This window comes from Sander lucioperca, chromosome 10 (genome assembly GCF_008315115.2).
Source record: "Sander lucioperca isolate FBNREF2018 chromosome 10, SLUC_FBN_1.2, whole genome shotgun sequence".
Taxonomy (NCBI): domain Eukaryota; kingdom Metazoa; phylum Chordata; class Actinopteri; order Perciformes; family Percidae; genus Sander; species Sander lucioperca.
The window spans coordinates 721,939-739,356 of NC_050182.1; the positions used below are offsets into that span (position 1 = coordinate 721,939).

The following is a 17,418-nucleotide window of genomic DNA, read 5'->3' on the forward strand; positions in this document are numbered from 1 at the left end:
GCGATACAGCAATTTATTTATTACCTTTTCTTTTCTTTTCCAAATTCAAATTATGTCATCGGAGGAAAACATTGTGAACATCCGTTTTTATCTAGAAACATAAATTTCTCTGTTTGATCTAGTGGACTGAAACAGCTATTCATTTTATTATTTTGGTACCAAAAACGTACATTCTCATGTGCAGTTTAGAGCCGCAATAACGATTATTCAAGTTCTCGTCCCAGACAGTCCTGTAACTTTGCCAGGGCTGCACCGAATCCAGGACTCGGCTGAATGTTGGGCTTTTTGACGGGGTTGGGTTTCTGCTGAATTTTTTTCCCAGCGAACCGACCCCTCCGCTTGCACTACGCACGCTACGCTGGTGGACGTAATGACGGCGCCGTTGATTACGGGAAGGTGTTTACGTAGGTGGAGCGTTCAATGCAGTAGGCTGTGAGAAAGTGGAAATGGAACTCGTGAGCAGAAAAAGTGTAGTTTGTCAGTACTTTCAGTCAAAAGAAGGCCATTCAAGTCCAGCTACATGTTCAATCTGCAATGCTGATTAGTCTGGTGGTGGCGAGGACCCTAAACTATACACAACATCACCGCTGTTACAACATCTGGTATGAAACATCTGGAAGAATACGAGTTGTGATGAAGGAATCTACAGACAGCAGCCAGAATGCAGCAACTTCAGGTACGGCAAAGGAAGGACAGTCACTGTTTACTTCATTAATGAGTTTACTGTGTTCATGGACTGAGGATGATTCAGCAGAATCTCAACCAGGGGATTCGGTATTCGGCCGAACCCCAAAAATCTGGATTTGGTGCATCCCTAGCTGCAACTAACGATTATTTTCATTGTCAATTCTGTTGAACATTTTCTCAATGAATGGATGAGTTGTTGGGTCTCTAGAATGTAGATTAGTGTTTCCCAAAAAGCCCAAGATGACGTCCTCAAATGTCTTGTTGTGTCCACAACTCAAAGATATTCAGTTTCCTGTCCCAGAGGAGAGAAGACACTAGAACAATATTCATATTTAACAAGCTGACATCAGAGAAGATTTACTGTTTTATCATAAAATATGACTCCAACTGATCAGATTATCAAAATAGTTGGAGATTAATTTAATATTTGACAACTGAATCTTTGCAGCTCTGGCTGAACATTATTCATGATGCTGATGATGATGAGCTCTGTGTCTGTCTGTCTGTCTGTCTGTCTGTCTGTCTGTCTGTCTGTCTGTCTGTGTGTGTGTGTGTGTGTCTCTGGGTGTGTGTGTGTGTGTGTGTGTGTGTGTGTGTGTGTCTGTGTGTGTGTGTGTGTGTGTGTGTGTGTGTGTGTGTGTGTGTGTGTGTGTGTGTGTGTGTCTGTGTGTGTGTGTGTGTGTGTGTATGTCTCTGTGTGTCTGTGTGTGTGTGTGTGTGTGTGTCTGTGTGTGTGTGTGTGTGTGTGTGTCTTTGTGTGTCTGTGTGTGTGTGTGTGTGTGTGTCTGTGTGTACAACAACTGATTATCGAATGTTGTAAATAGAGATTAATTTAACAGTTGACAACTAATCATTTAATCTTTGCAGCTCTGGTGCAGTTTAAATAATCAACTTGGCGTTCGTGCATCGATACAGTAATGCCACAAAAAATATCGCGATACTCGGGTGCCCGGGTAGCTCACCTGATAGAGCGTGCACCAATATACAGAGGCTCAGTCCCTGACGCAGCGGCCGCAGGTTCGATTCCTTTCCTGTCCTTTGCTGCATGTCATTCCCCCTCTCTCTCCCCTTTCAGGTCTAAGCTGTCCTGTCACAAATAAAGGCCTAAAATGCAAAAAAAAATAAAATATGGCGATACTTTTGCTGAGTGGATTTTCCCGCCTCGCTCCGTCAGACTTCGAGAGACGAGATCTCGGCGTCTGCCGGTCCTGCTCGCGGCGTCGGCAAGTTTGTCGCCTCGTGTAGCTTCATGTGGTTGCGGAAGGTCCTGGGTTTGCTCAGGTTCTTCTTGCAGATGTTGCAGAAGTACGGCCGGGCGTTGGAGTGCCTGCTGTCCATGTGGTAGGTGAGCTCCAGGGTGCGGCTGAAGCTCTTGCTGCACAGCGGACACGGGAAGCGGACCCCCGAGTGCGTCAGCTGGTGGCACTTGAGCACGCTCTGCTGTTTGAAGGTCTTCTGGCAGATGGTGCACTGGTACGGCCGGGCGTCGGCGTGCAGCCGCTGGTGGCGCCGCAGGGCGCTGGAGAAGGCGAAGCTCCGGTTGCACTCGGTGCAGGTGTAGGGCTTCTCGCCCGTGTGGGTCCTCTGGTGCTCCCTCATGTGCGCCTGCTGGATGAAGCTCTTCCTGCAGATGGGGCACTGGAACGGACGCTCGCCCGAGTGGATCCTCAGGTGTTTCTGCAGCGCCGACGCCTTGAAACAGTCGCGGCCACACACGGGACAGCAGTGCTTACTTTTCCCGGCGCCTCCGCTGTCTGCCTGGATCTCAGAGCGGCCGTCTTGGTCTGTCAGGACAGAGACACAAAGGGGATCGATTAAAAGGTGGAGTAGGTAAGACTTCTAAAACTAACTTTCTGTCATATTTAGTGAAACTGACCCTATGTTCCAGTAGAACTACATGAAGCAGGTCATTTAAAAATTATCCGGCTCCTCTGGCTCCACCTACAGCCTGTAGTGAGATTTACAAAAATCCACAGCTCCCTGTGAACCAAAGTCGCCTCCATCAAACGTCAGCTGTCAACGCGTCACCAACTGGGGAACTCTAGCCAGAGTTTCCGACCTCTGATTCCCACAGGAAGGGACGTGAATGATGGCGTTTTCACTCGGAAACATGTTTTTCCGATGTCTATGAACGCAGCATAAGTCCTGGATCTTCCCAATCCTACCTACAGCACCTTAAAGGGTGGATTCATGCTTCTGCGGGGGCTTCACACAGAGATTTCGCCATAGCATACGTAAGTAGGATCGGCTTCGAGAACCGATTCCTACTTGATTTCAAAAATTACACTTCCAGTAGAAGCATTTCTTTATTGGAATCGTTTGGAGCACATGTGTCAAAGTCATGGCCCGCGGGCCAAATCCGGCCCCTCGCAAACTTTGATCTGGCCCGCATATCAATTCAGGTTTACAATAACTTTTTGCTGCTTTTTCTGAGTCTTAGCGCTTTTTTTCAACATTTTTGTGAGCTTTTTTCAACTTTATTTACCCTTTTTTTTTTTAGATGTTTGGGTTTTTTTTTTCCAAAACATTTCACTATTTCTGACATTTCTGGTGCTATTTTCAACGTTTTTCATTGTCAAAAAACTGTCTGGCCCTCGATGCGATTCCCTTTTTCCAGTGTGGCCCTTAGAAAATTTGAGTTTGACACTCGATTTAACGTGCGCAAGTTTGGGTTTCCGTAGCGACCAGTCGCTTGTTGTGTTGCGGCCTTGGAGCACAGTAAGCGGCGCTCTACTCTGGCTTTATTTTACGTTGAAAAAGCTGTAAAACTGCAACCCAACATTGAATCAAAATAGAACTTTCCTCTTATTTGTGAAATAAACATGTGACGCGTTTCAACTCCCCTCAAAAGAATCGGAATCGATAAGAACCGGAATCAGAAGAAAGAATCGGAATTGGAATCAAAATTCAGGGTTCATACGCATTTTAACCAATACTTTTTCATGACTTTTCCACAACTTTTCCATGACTGTTCCATGACTTTTGCAATGACTTTTTTACAACTTTTCGACTTTTTTACAACTTTTCAATGACTTTTCCATGACTTTTTCATGACTTTTTCCACGACTTTATTACTTTTTCACGACTTTTCAATTACTTTTTCACGACTTTTCCATGACTTTTCAGTTACTTTTTCACGACTTTTCGGCAAATTTCCATGACTATGTATTCCTGAAAATGTCAGTCGACATTATACAATAGGAATAGAAATCTGTGTTAAAGTTTACCCTCAGAGGTTTAACAATCAAATGAATGACAACGTATGTGGTTCATATTGGGATTCGTAATATCGTACCCCGAATAGAACGGTGAGGTTAGGATGACGTGAAATACATTCATTAATCACATATTATTATGCTGTGTTAAAAAAAAAAAATTCCATGACTTTTCCAAAACTTTCTGGGTCAAAACGTATGAACCCTGACAATTGTTAAAATCCAAGCGATGTGACGTACCGATCAGCGCCGGTCTCCAGTCCTCTTCCTCTCCGTCAGAGTTTATCAAACCGCCGACGTCTTCGTCCTCCTTCAACAGCGGCGTGTCCTGGTCGCCATGGTTACCAGTTAGCGGTCCTGACGTAGCGAAGGTAGAAAGGTCTTCTGAGTCCTGCAGACATGGTTTAGAGAGATGACCAAAACATTCTCAACTCCCAGGTTTAATCAGTAGCTCTTCTGGAGCTTTCCATCATCTCACATGAAGACGATTAAAAGCACTCTTGTGACTTTAAATCGAAAATCAATTGAATTCAGAATTTTGATTTCAACTATTAAAATCAAAAGTAGGATCGGCGACTCCCCCAGTATTATTTTTTCTCTCTCCACCCTCCTACTTGCACACAGAGACACAGACACAGACACACACACACAGACAGACACAGAGACACAGACACACACACACACAGACAGACACAGAGACACAGACACACACACACACACACACACACAGAGAGACACACACACACACACACACACACACACACACACACACACACAGAGACAGACACACACACAGAGACAGACACAGAGACACAGAGAGAGACACACACACACAGAGACACACACACACAGAGACACACACACACACACACACACACACACACACACAGAGAGACACACACACACAGAGAGAGACACACACACACACAGAGAGAGACACACACACACACACACACACACACACACACTAAAACTATAACTGGTCGTCTCATCAGTACAACAGGCTCGTTGAAAGAGAGTTTACAGCACACAACGGCTGCCACATATTTATTTATTTACTCCAGCGCCCGAGGGCATAATCAGGTTAATTTGAACAACAGGCTTATTTCCATAGCAATGGAGTATTAAATCTATACAGTAATAACAACACAGGATATAGTCAACATTTCAAAACCTTTGGTGATTTTAGGGTTAGGGCCAAGCGCCACCGGCCTATTTTAGTAATCACACAACAACTTGACAATTAAATTTAAATTTTATATAAATATTCTTAACTTTTATGAGAATTTCCTGGTAAAATGAAGGTTAAAAAAACTATTATTTTATTTTGCTTTTCCACAGACCATCTGCAGTACACTCACGGACCACTAGTGGTACAGTAGCTACAGGAATGACTGATCTAAACAATACCAGCCAAATAGCTGACTTTCTTACCTGCTCACTCAGGCCTTCCTCCCGTTCCTCCTCCTCCTCCTCCTCCTCATCCTCCTCCTCTTCAGTCTTCATGTTGAGCCACAACTCCTGAAACAAACCACAACCCTCATCTCAGTTTCAAATTCATCTACTTCCACATTATTCTTTAAGGGCGTTTTTACACCTATAGCTCGTTTGCTTTGGTCCGAATCAGTTGGTGAGTTGTAGCCTGGGAAAACCTGACGAACTTCTGGCAAATTTGAGATTTGCTCTGCAAGTCAGTCTGGCCAACAGCCCATTCAAGACCATTTACAATTTTTCCAAATCGAGGCACCAATCACAACCGTTGAGGAGGGCTTTACACCAATCACAACCGTTGAGGCGGGCTCTACACCAATCACAACCGTTGAGGAGGGCTTTACACCAATCACAACCGTTGAGGCGGGCTCTACACCAATCACAACTGTTGAGGAGGGCTTTACACCAATCACAACCGTTGAGGCGGGCTTTACACCAATCACAACCGTTGACCCGTTGATGCCGCTGTCGCTGCTACGTCATCCGGATCGTTGGTCTGATTGGTTGAAGGACTATCCAATGGCGCCCAGAGGCATTTGAGCGGCGTCCGTTGGTGACGCCCCTTTTGGAAATGGGCTGTGAATTAACCTTCCCCAGACCCACTCTCAGCTACAAATGAGAAGGGTCCAAGGGAACCGAAACGCGTCATTACAAATCACGCAAGAACGTTCATTCCTCTTATTGGACGGATGTGTCTGGGGGGCGGGAGCAAGAAAGTAAAAGTAAAAAGTATAAAAGTATATCATATCTTGTCTTAAAGTATTCGGTATTTATTTTGTAAACCACAGCTTGTTCTTGAAATGTGCTGCACAAAAGAAACCTTTATATTTTGTAAAAACTGTCCTTTTTTGAAATGAATGAAATATGAAATGAAATAGAAAGACGCTGTGTATACAGTGATGCAAAAATGTAAATTTAAAAGCCTTGTAGGAGCCACATACTGTATGTTGTTCATGGTCTCATTTATATTATTTATTGATTGTTATATTGTGCACTGATATTGTAGGTGGTGGCCGTTTTCATCGCGGTTTGAGCGGAAGTGATGATACATTCAGGGGCGTCGGACTGGGTGGAAGAAGGGGACTGAGTACCCAGGGCCCTCGTGTGAGGAGGGCCCAAAAAGATGCTAGAATGAATAGCTGTGGATGTGGGGAGGGGCCCATAGAAAATGCCTTTCTACAGGGCCCAGGGTTTTGTGCTACGCCCCTGAACATTTTTGTTTGCGTCACCTGTTCACCTGTTGGTTTTTTGGGCTTTGACAGAGGGGGGGGGGGAGCAGGACACTCTCTGTTGACCGCCGCACTAACGCACTTATTTCAACACAAAGTAACTTTACATTTGGTAACTGCAGTTCTAGTTGTATTTTACGTGTGGAGGAATAAATCATTGCAGTACAATCTGGAGCGTGTCACAGTGTGTTTATACATCTCTCTGTTTTTAGTCCCTCGCGGCAGCTCTTTGTCGGACTGCTTACAGCCACAACAAGCCTTAACCCCGAATCTTATAAGGCGCTGACACACCGAGCCGATAATCGACCGTTGGACAGTCTGGCGAGGTTGGTGACTCGAGTCTGTTCGGTGTGCTCCGTGCCGTCGTCCGTCCGAGGGGCCGTCGTCCTTCATTTTGGCCGATTTGACATGTTGAATTGGCGGGGCGGGCACTGCCAGCAGTCGGACTCAAATGACCCATCTGATTGGTGGAGAACTAACCAGGAAACGGGGAGCGGGATGAGCGTGACTAGAGTCTCTCAAAATCTTACAAGAATCTTTTAAACTGACCTTTGTCGATCTGAAATGAAGACAGATTCAGCAACTGCACGGCCTATTTCTCTCTTAAAATGTTTTCAGAAACTAATTTAGCTAAAACTATTTTAGTACAATATGAGATCGTATTCTGAACGAGCCGCCATGACAGTCTGGCTTTGAATTTCTGGAGAAACCAGACCGACGTGGCGCGTTCGTCCAATCAGCTGCTGGTTTTCATTTTTGGGCGACAATACAGATTAGCGCCGCCTGCTGTTATGGAGACGTATTACGTCTCGTCTCTTTGGTGTGTTCTGAGGAACTTTTTGGACCAATTTGGGGAGACTGATCAGTCCGACTGCCTTTTCTGCCGACGTTTGGCCGTCGGCTCTGTGTGTCTGAGCCTTTACGTGTCCAGAGGACACTGGTCTCACCTTGTCTGCGGGGTCTGCGATGAGTCCGTCACGGATGTGGACCCTCATGTGTCTGCGGAGCTGGCTGGGCCACAGGAAGCTGCGGGGGCAGATGCTGCAGGGGTGAGGTTTGTTGGCCAGGTGCGTCTTCTCGTGAGCCTTCAGGTTGGTCGTGGTGGAGAAGGACTTCCCGCACACCGAGCAGCGCTGCAGCTCCTCCGCCGTGTGCATCTTCATGTGTTCTTTAAGTCTGTACGGCCTCGACAGGCTCTTCCCACAGAAGGAGCAGATGTAGAGCTTCTTCACGCTGCCGGGACCACCGTCTGAAAATAATAACACGGGAATAAAAGGGAATATAAATTCTTATTATCTCGGGTTTAACAGGTTTTTAAACCTGAACACAAATCGCTGAAATTGGTCCAGTATTGAGCGTGAACGCTATAACCAGCAGCTGTAAACCAGGCTGTAATGTAACCCTACAGGACAAATGTTCAGAGTCAGTTAGCGTCCACTAAAAGTTCTGTTGTTGCCGCTGACAGACTCAGATTATTATTCTAAGTGTCTGACAACATTATGGAAAGGATCCCTACAGAGATAGACCTTTTAGTTAAAGAGTAAGATCCTTTTAGTTTAACATGAAACAGCCCCGAAATCACCATCACCAAACCCACCAGACTCCATGTAAATAATCAGGACTTTTAGCGTGTATAGAGCCAGCATATTTCCACCAGACTCCATGTAAATAATCAGGACTTTCAGCGTGTATAGAGCCAGCATATTTCCACCAGACTCCATGTAAATAATCAGGACTTTTAGCGTGTATAGAGCCAGCATATTTCCACATGTAAATGGGTGAATTAAGGGTTTATTTCAACCAAACCAGAGTGGTGATTGTTGGAACAGTGGAAAGATGAACCAAGACGGCTTTTGGTAGTTTTATTTAGTTTCTGTCCACTTTGAATGAAGTGTGTTTCACGATGATAAAAGTCCTGATTATTTACATGGAGTCTGGTGAGTTTGGTGATGGTGATTTCAGGGCTGTTCCATGTTAAACTAAAAGGATCTTACTCTTTAACTAAAAGGTCTATCTCTGTAGGGATCCTTTCATAATGTTGTCAGACACTTAGAATAATAATCTGAGTCTGTCAGCAGCAACAACAGAACTTTTAGTGGACGCTGACTGAAGCTGAACATTTGTCCTGTAGGGGTACGTTACAGCTTGTTACTCTCGCTTAATACTCGACCAATTTCAAAGATTTTTGTTCCCATTAGTCACTAAAACATGGAAACATAGGGTTAAAAAATACAAAATTTACACTTTATAAAGTAAATATGAGTGAGAAAAAGTGCTCTTCTGTGTATTATGTGCACTTGCACGTATATATAACGTCATTCTTTCCGTCTATAATATCCTTAGATCCGTGTCTGATGTTCTCACCGGTCAGTGAATGCACCGCTTCCTCTTCATCGTTCCGGTTCTCGACCTGCAGCCCGTTCGGACTGCCGTCTTTGAGCGGCTCATCTGCTTTCTGCAACAAAAGCAGAATATATATAACCAAGGTGTCGTCTTCAAACGTTTTTGACCTGCTCGGATATACTGGCGCGCGACACCGTAGGCGGGAGTCCACAGCTGGCGGGCGCGCTACGAGCGTGCACGGAGACGCTTACGCTCAGCACATTGTTCGCTTCAGCATCCTCCGAAACACCAGAGGGCTTACGAACAAAAAAACCTGTAAATAAGCAAGAAGTAGTAGAGAAGAAGAGAGCGGAAGTAAAAGGGAAGCAGGCTGCCTGGCAACAGTAGTCAACACATTCATGATACGTACTAGGGCTGCACAACATATCAGGTTTTTTTTTTTTTAAATCGTCATCGCAATATTAACTGGCGCAATACACATATCGCGAAAGGATGTGACATATTTTATCAGTAGAAAACTGCAATTTAAAATGTAACTGTCATTATTTTTCCAGTGGTGCTTTTTATATTCAATTCAATGTTCAATTTGTTTAATAAAAGAAAGTTGGAAATATTTTTTTTTTTTAAATTCAAAAAGCAATTGTTGAATTCTTTTTTTTTAAGATTATTTTTTGGGCATTTTAGGCCTTTAGTTCTTTGGAACAGCTGAAGCCATGAAAGGGGAGAGAGACAGAGAGAGAGAGACAGAGAGAGATAGAGAGAGAGAGAGAGAGATAGAGAGAGAGAGAGAGAGAGAGAGAGAGAGAGAGACAGAGAGAGAGAGAGAGAGACAGAGAGAGAGAGAGAGAGAGAGAGAGAGAGAGAGAGAGAGAGAGAGAGGGGGGAATGACATGCAGCAAAGGGCCGCAGGTCGGAGTTGAAAGCGCGGCTGCTGCGTCGAGGACTCAACCTCTATATATGGGCGCGCACTCCACCAGGCGAGCCACCCAGGCGCCCGTGATTGTTGTATTTTAGTAGAATACTGAAAGCAACAGAAAGGAGAACACTTCAACATCTGTTTATTTAGCACAAGTAATACCGCTATCGCGATATTCAACGCTATCGCATATCGCACATTTTTCTCATATCGTGCAGCCCTACGATGTCTCAAACATTACATTTACATCTTCCGGGTGCCACGTTTACACGTGGCCGGCTATTTTCATAAACGGACATTTCAACCTCTCCGTTTTCAAAAATAACAACGTGCACAGCTGTCAGTTTTGAGAAACGTGTTCGTTTACACGTAGCCGTGTGTATATATATATATATATATATATATATATATATATATATATATATATATATATATATATATATATATTATATATATATATATATATATATATATATATATGCCGTCAATGCCGCCAAGAGCACGCCAGACCTGTAGGTGGCAGTGTAACGAGAAGCTCAAGCCCACATTAGCCAATCAGAATCCCCAAAATAGCAACAACAGCAACGAATCACGGCCTCTCTCTTCTCTTCCTCGGCTGCCTAAACCTCCGTTTGTCTCAGTTTACATTAGAGGTGTGAATCTTCACTGATCTCCCGATTCAATTACGATTATCATGTCAGCGATTCGATATCTCGATGCATCGTGATGCGTCAAATACATTTTTCCATTAAAGCCATATAGGATATTTAATTCATAGCTTTTCAAGCTTCAAAAACCAAACATTCTGCAGTGCTCGAATACTAAATACATTGGATACATAAAACTACAGCACTTCCCGAATGTGCAAAACATACCAGAATATGTAAACAGAAAGGTTGTTAGGCCTACATTAAATTGTAAACAGAAATAATCGATTACGGCCTGGTCGATTATCGATGCAGCATCGTCCACGTCCACGATTCGATGCATCGATTATTTGATTAATTTCAACACCTCTAGTTTACGTGCAAACGAAGATTTCCAAAATCTCCACTCTGGCTGGAGTTTTTTTTAGAAAGAATCGTTTTCAGCTGCGAATTCTCCGTTTGCGTGTAAACGAAAGGCACAAACGACGGGAAATGTCTCCGTTTTTCAAAATAACCATGTGCTAGAGCTGGGCAAGATATCGATATCATATCGATATCGTGATATGAGACTAGATATCGTCTTAGATTTTGGATATCGTGATATAACATAACTGTTGTCTTTTCCTGGTTTTAAAGGCTGCATTACAGTAAAAATATGTCATTTTCTGAACTCACCAGACTGTTACTAATTTTTGCTTATTTGTAATTTGTAACTGTCCTATTATTTGCCTTTAACCACTTAGTCATTATATCCACATCACTGATGATTATTTATCTAAAATCTCATTGTGTAAATATTTTGTGAAAGCACCAATACTCACACTACAATGTCGTTGCGGTATCGATAGAGGTATTTGGTCAAAAATATCGTGATATTTGATTTTCTCCATATCGCCCAGCCCTACCACGTACATGTAAACGGGGTACGAGCCTCACCTTGTTGTCTGCGTCCGACAGCGTGGAGCTGTTGTCAGGCGTGGCGGGGTCAGGGGCGTCAGTAGCAGCGGTGGTAGCGGGAGCACTGGCGTCAGCAGAGGCGGCAGCGGGAGCGACGTTGCGTCCCTCCCTGCTGTGGATCTCCAGGTGCCTCGTTAACACCCTCTGCCTCGAGAATTGTTTCTTGCAGACGCCGCACTGGAACGGCTTCTCCCCGGTGTGACAGCGGATGTGCTCCCTCAGCCGGGACGCTTTGCTGAAACTGCGGTCGCAGATGTCGCACACAAACGCCAGCCCCCTCTGGTGGAGCCGCAGGTGCTGCTGCAGCTCCTCGGCAGAGGAGAAATCTTTGCGGCACAGGAAGCAGCGGTGAGGCGCTTCCTCCTGATGAAGGATCAATGCAGTAGTAGTTTTGTTAAAAGGAAACGTGACACCATGTTTTAGCTTCAACATGCCGCCTTCACAGACTCACAAAACGCATTTAACCCTGACGCAGACTTTTTACGATGTTCTTGTAGTTTTTTTCCGCCGCTTTATTGATGTTTTCGGCGATGTTTTTCACTGCGTTTCTGAGGCTTTTTCCAGAATTTTTCACACTTTTTTCAACGTTACTTTTGTCATTTTATTTTTCAAATGCTATAAAATTTTATAAAAACACCCAAATTCAATGAAAGTAGCGAACTGATCATTTATTTTACTTGTGAAGAGCGTCGTAGGGAAGCATCCACGTTATTTTATTTGACAATTTGGTTGAAAGAAACACACATTTCTGATGTAGAAACCTTTTGAAAATGGGTCAAATCTGACCCGAGGACAACTAGGCGTTAAAGCACAATGCTCACCTTTCCAGCCGCAGCTGCAGCTTTTTCCGCGGCATGTTTCTGCAGGTGTTTCTTCAGCAGGCCCGGCCGGTTGAAGCTCTTGGAGCACAGCGAGCAGCGGTGCGGCTTCTCTCCGGTGTGGAGCCTCACGTGGTCCCTGAGGGACGCCGGCGTGGAGAAGTTCTTCTCGCAGACCGGGCAGGAGTGCGGGCTCGTCTCGGCGTGGGTCTTCTGGTGTTCGGTAAGGCCCGAACTGGAGGCGAAGCGCTTGGGGCACAGCGAGCAGCCGAACGGCCTCTCTCCGGTGTGCGTCCGTTCGTGCTGCACAAGATGCCGCCGCTGGATGAAGCCGCGGCCGCACACCGAGCAACGGTGGGGTTTTTCTGCCGCGTGCCCGAGCTTGTGCCGCCGCAGGCAGCTCCGCTGAGCAAAGCTGACGCCGCAGACCGGGCAGGTGTGCGGCTTCTCACCGGTGTGAACTCGCTGGTGCACCGTCAAGGTTTTCTTCTCGGCGAAGCACTTCCCGCACACGGAGCAGCTGTGCGGCTTGTCGCCAGAGTGCGTGCACATGTGGGCCGCCAGCCGATACGGACGAGTGAACGCGCGGCTGCATACCGGACAGATGTGGCAGCGGCGTTTTGACCGAGTCCTGGTCTTTTTTGATGGCGGTTCTTCTTCCGTCTGGACGTCTCCTGCAGGGAAATGAAACTGACTTTAATATCTCAAAGAACGTTAAAGTCCCAGTGTGTAACGTGTTCAGTTGTTCATTATCAAAATCTGTGTTGCCCGTCACGAACTTGTCCTTTCTCATGAATATTTACCACCACCATCAATTCCAAGTATTCCTTTTGGCTTGAAATTTTACATTTGCATTTGCATGAACTGAGGTAGACGCTTCATATTCATGCTCCATCTTGAAATACGTTAGCCGGTAAGGGACATACAGGACATACTGCTCCGCCTGTGTGTGTGTGTGTGTGTGTGTGTGTGTGTGTGTGTGTGTGTGTGTGTGTGTGTGTGTGTGTGTGTGTGTGTGTGTATGTATGTATGTATGTATGTATGTATGTATGTATATATATATATATATATATATATATATATATATATATATATATATATATATACATATAAGGGACATACAGGACATACTGCTCCGCCTTTCACGTTTTCACTGTTACATGATAAACTCACAGCTGCTGCTAATGCTGCTAATGGGTATCGTAGCTTCCCGGCCCCGGCAAGTTTGAAGAAGGAAACATGGAGGACCACACGTATTCAAAATCTAAATTTCAGGAACAGGAGACTTCTTAAAAAGAGCAAGAGACCAGCTTTTTGGAGCATGAAGGCTACCGTAGCTGTAATACGTACTTTGAACTGCGTGGCGCGAGAGAGTTGATTGCGATATATAATCTCAACGCTAGATGGGAGAAATTCCCACACATTGGACCTTTAAATATTTTAAGAATATAAACGGTGTCTCAAGGGTGGGAAGTAACTCAAGTACTGAGCTTCAAATTTGAGGTACTTTTACTTTACTTGAGTCTTTTCATGTTCTGCTACTTTATACTTTATATATATAGAGGGAAATATTGATACTTGACATTTGTCAGCAAATGTAAATACTCAAGCGCCGTACCTCAGAAAGGTACTTATGAAAATATAAGTTAGTTATGTACTTATTAGGGATGTAACGATGCATCGTGAGCCAGTTAAAAATGGATTTCACAAATGTGTGTGGATTTTTATTTGGAGATAAAAAAAAAAAAATCATAATGCATTTTTTAAACGTGCTAGGGCGTAATCTACTTTAGATTTCACTTCAGTAACATTTTGAATGCAGGACTTTTAAAAACACACACACACACACACACACACACACACACACACACGATGTAAGGTTTGAACAATTTCCAATTCTGACCACAAGAGGGCTCTAATCACACACATTTCTCGACTCGAGAAACGTGTGTGATTGTAAGTAGTTGTGATTGACACACACACACACACTCACACACACACACACACACACACACACACACACTTGTTTTAAACATCTAATCAAAAACAAAAACTGTTTCAGTGTCACAGTCATAAGAGGACATCTGTTGTTTTGCACAGTTTAGAGAAATAAAAGGACTATCTTTCACTCATTAGTCTGCAGCTCATCCTGTTAAAAACATCCTGAGAAAATCGGATCGTCCACTTAAAACCGTGTATTGTACCCAATCGTGAGATGAGTGTATCGTTACATCCTTAAAGGAGAACTCCGGGCAATTTTTACGTTAATCTTGATCGTTATACCTATGTGAGTACTGTCTATAGAAAAAAAACGAGCCGAATCGGTGCTAGCAACACGGAGCTGCTGCTGCTAATGCCCAGAGCTCCCACTCAGCTAAAACGGCAGTTATGGGAGCATAAGATAAAGAGTGTCTTTGTAAACGGACGTACGACATTTAGCTAGCTACTGTAAATGTAGGCTACTTTTAAAATGCTATATTTTCCCTCTGGGCTCACCAAAAACGGACGTAAAAGCATATTAACCATTCACTGCACGTGATCGCTAGTAAACATATTACATCTTTGATGTCATTTTTCAGTTTTTCAAGAATCGGTTTAGGAATCGGAATCGTTTTAAAAGTACCGGGTCAGCATCGGAATCATAAAAATCCAATATACCCAACCCTACTTGCGATAATGATTAAAAAAAAACGATATATTGTGCAGCCCTGCCCTGCGGCAAACCCCCCGCCGCACCTTAAACACACTACCCCCCCGTTCAAAATAAATGGAAAGACCTGCGTTTTTGCCAGACTGTCTGACAGCCGACACAGGCAGTCTGAACGCGACCTTTGGCTGCTGGACGAAAAGGTGATTTTGAACCCTGTAAACAGTCTCAGCGAGAACGTAACGTTAGTAGTGACAGAAATGATGGCTGACCCTGAGCAGGAAGCTCCTCTCCTCGTTGTTCTGCTTCCTCTTCCACGCCATTCATCTCGTCATGCTCCAACCCTCTGAAGGGGGGACGTTCTCCTCCGGGACTCTGAGACAAACACAGAGGGACACCATCATTAGAAATCAGTCCAGCGGTTTCATCGCCATTATACGGTTTAAGGGCAGGACCCCAGTATCGGTCGATCCCTGAAAGACACACAGCTACTGAGACTAAACAATACAAGTAGAAGTGAAATACGAGGAAAAATTACATTACATATTTACTCAAGTACTGTATGTAAAAGTTAGCACCACTGTTGGTGTACAGATTGGAGGATTTTACAGGTTTTCAGTAAAACTGACATAGGAGCATTATGACGCTGCTTAACGGTTAAATATTGTGTTAACGTTAGCACAATGAGGGTTAACGGTTAACTAAACATGGCCATTATTCGTTCTATTACTGCGTAATTATCAAATAAACAGTTTATCATCACATAATGTTAAATGTTATTAGTTGTGTAACGTTACGCCCGAGGGATGTGTTAATCGATGCGTTATATACAGCCAATCAGAGATGAGAAAGAGCCGTTACGTTAATAAACACCAAGCAGATGTTTAGCTCTGAAGCTAAAAGTTAAGCTAGCTTGTTCATAACAAACTAACGCGTTAACGGAAACACACAACACACATAACGTTAACGTTTCCGTAGTGTTCAGTAGACGGAAGGCGAGTAAAGCCGTTTAAAAAGTCAAAAAATATTGAGGAATGTATGAAAATCCACCCAGGAGCAGACGACTGCTTTCGACTTTGGCTAATGCTAGCTGTGCTAGCTAGCACTGAGGCAGGCCAGGCGTCATACAACGTAACATAACGGCTACACCGGCGTAACACTGATTTCTGTCTTTGAACGATGACTACGTTACTTTTTATAATCACTTTTAAACATATTAACCCACCGGAGGAAGGAGGAACTTCTCAACAGCCTGTCAGGAGAATACAGGTCGATGTCACGCAAAGGTAAAGGATCCAAAACCCAACTTTTCTGCGGTTAAAGCGCAGGTGAATGATGAATTTCAGGAAAATTTACCACTGCGCATGCGCACATGTCTTCCTCGTTCAGCTGCTGTTTAACTTTACGCTCAGTGCTGCCGCTGCTGGCCGGAGGACAGACTGCAACAACACAGGAGTATCTGCCATATTATTAGTGATAAAACAAGTGGTTTGATAAGTTTCTATGTATGTTATCAATATCAACCTGTTTATTTGTTATGATCCCAACCATTAACTGTTTTAGGTTACAACTACCTCTACTTATTTAAGTTTCAAGAGATTTTATATCCCTTTGCACAGGTACAGGACAGATAGATAGCTAGATAGATACCTAGACAGACAGATAATAAAATAACAAATCCATATGAATAATATGCACAATAAAAGAAAATATACTAAATAAAAAATCCACATGAATGTACTAAGGGATGTATAAGCATGAGAGGCCTGCAGTGACAGGGCAGGGACTGACCCTGTGATTCAGTCTGCATGGTAAGGTGCTCTATGAGAGTGTGTGTCAGTGTGGTAGTGCAAATAAGTCCAATAGTGCAAGGAGAAAATCTAGAGACCAGCATTAAATATGGACAATAAAAGAGAATAATGTAGACATAGTAATATAAAAACTATAGCAGTGCAAGGATAACGTTTAAATAAAGATAGCATTAAATATGGGCATTATAAGGGAATAAAGTAGACTATAGGATAGACAGAAATCAACAGTCACTATTAGAGGTTTGAAGTAATAGGGTTACAGCCATTGTTCAAGTATTGAGTTAGACCTCAGTCCAGGCTGGGGGAAGGAGGGGCGTTGTGCATATGGGCTAATATAGCCAGTAAACAGTGTAGACAGTACAGGTATATAGGAATATTTCTGCTTATCTCTCAGAGTCAAGCTTTGTAAACGAAAGGCAAAGAAAGGGAATTATTATTACTTATAAGTGATGCAAACACACAATGTGAATTATATAAATATACACAATGAGTTATTTCACTTTGAATTAATGCACAAACCAATGGACTGGGGAACAGACAGAGATAATAAAGGTAGACACATTATTATTATGACACTTAACGTTCACTGGTTTACATTTTGTCTGTGTACATTTGGTTATTGCACCTTATTGATATTTATTTTTTGTTTATTTGCAC

General features: G+C 43.7%; 1 protein-coding gene across 1 annotated transcript; it reads right to left on the reverse strand.

The window, feature by feature from the left end:
- Positions 1-1,431: 1,431 nt before the first annotated feature.
- LOC116051195 (ribonuclease P/MRP 25 subunit-like) lies at positions 1,432-16,322 on the reverse strand. The gene is made up of 9 exons (XM_031301441.2): positions 16,176-16,322; positions 15,223-15,325; positions 12,307-12,977; positions 11,465-11,848; positions 8,987-9,077; positions 7,570-7,871; positions 5,337-5,423; positions 4,143-4,293; positions 1,432-2,471 (listed from the first exon to the last, which is right to left on the reverse strand). Exons 2-9 carry the CDS (start codon positions 15,275-15,277, stop codon positions 1,858-1,860), a joined length of 2,355 nt encoding a protein of 784 aa, XP_031157301.1. The 5' UTR covers positions 15,278-15,325; positions 16,176-16,322; the 3' UTR covers positions 1,432-1,857.
- Between the last annotated feature and the right edge of the window lie 1,096 nt (positions 16,323-17,418).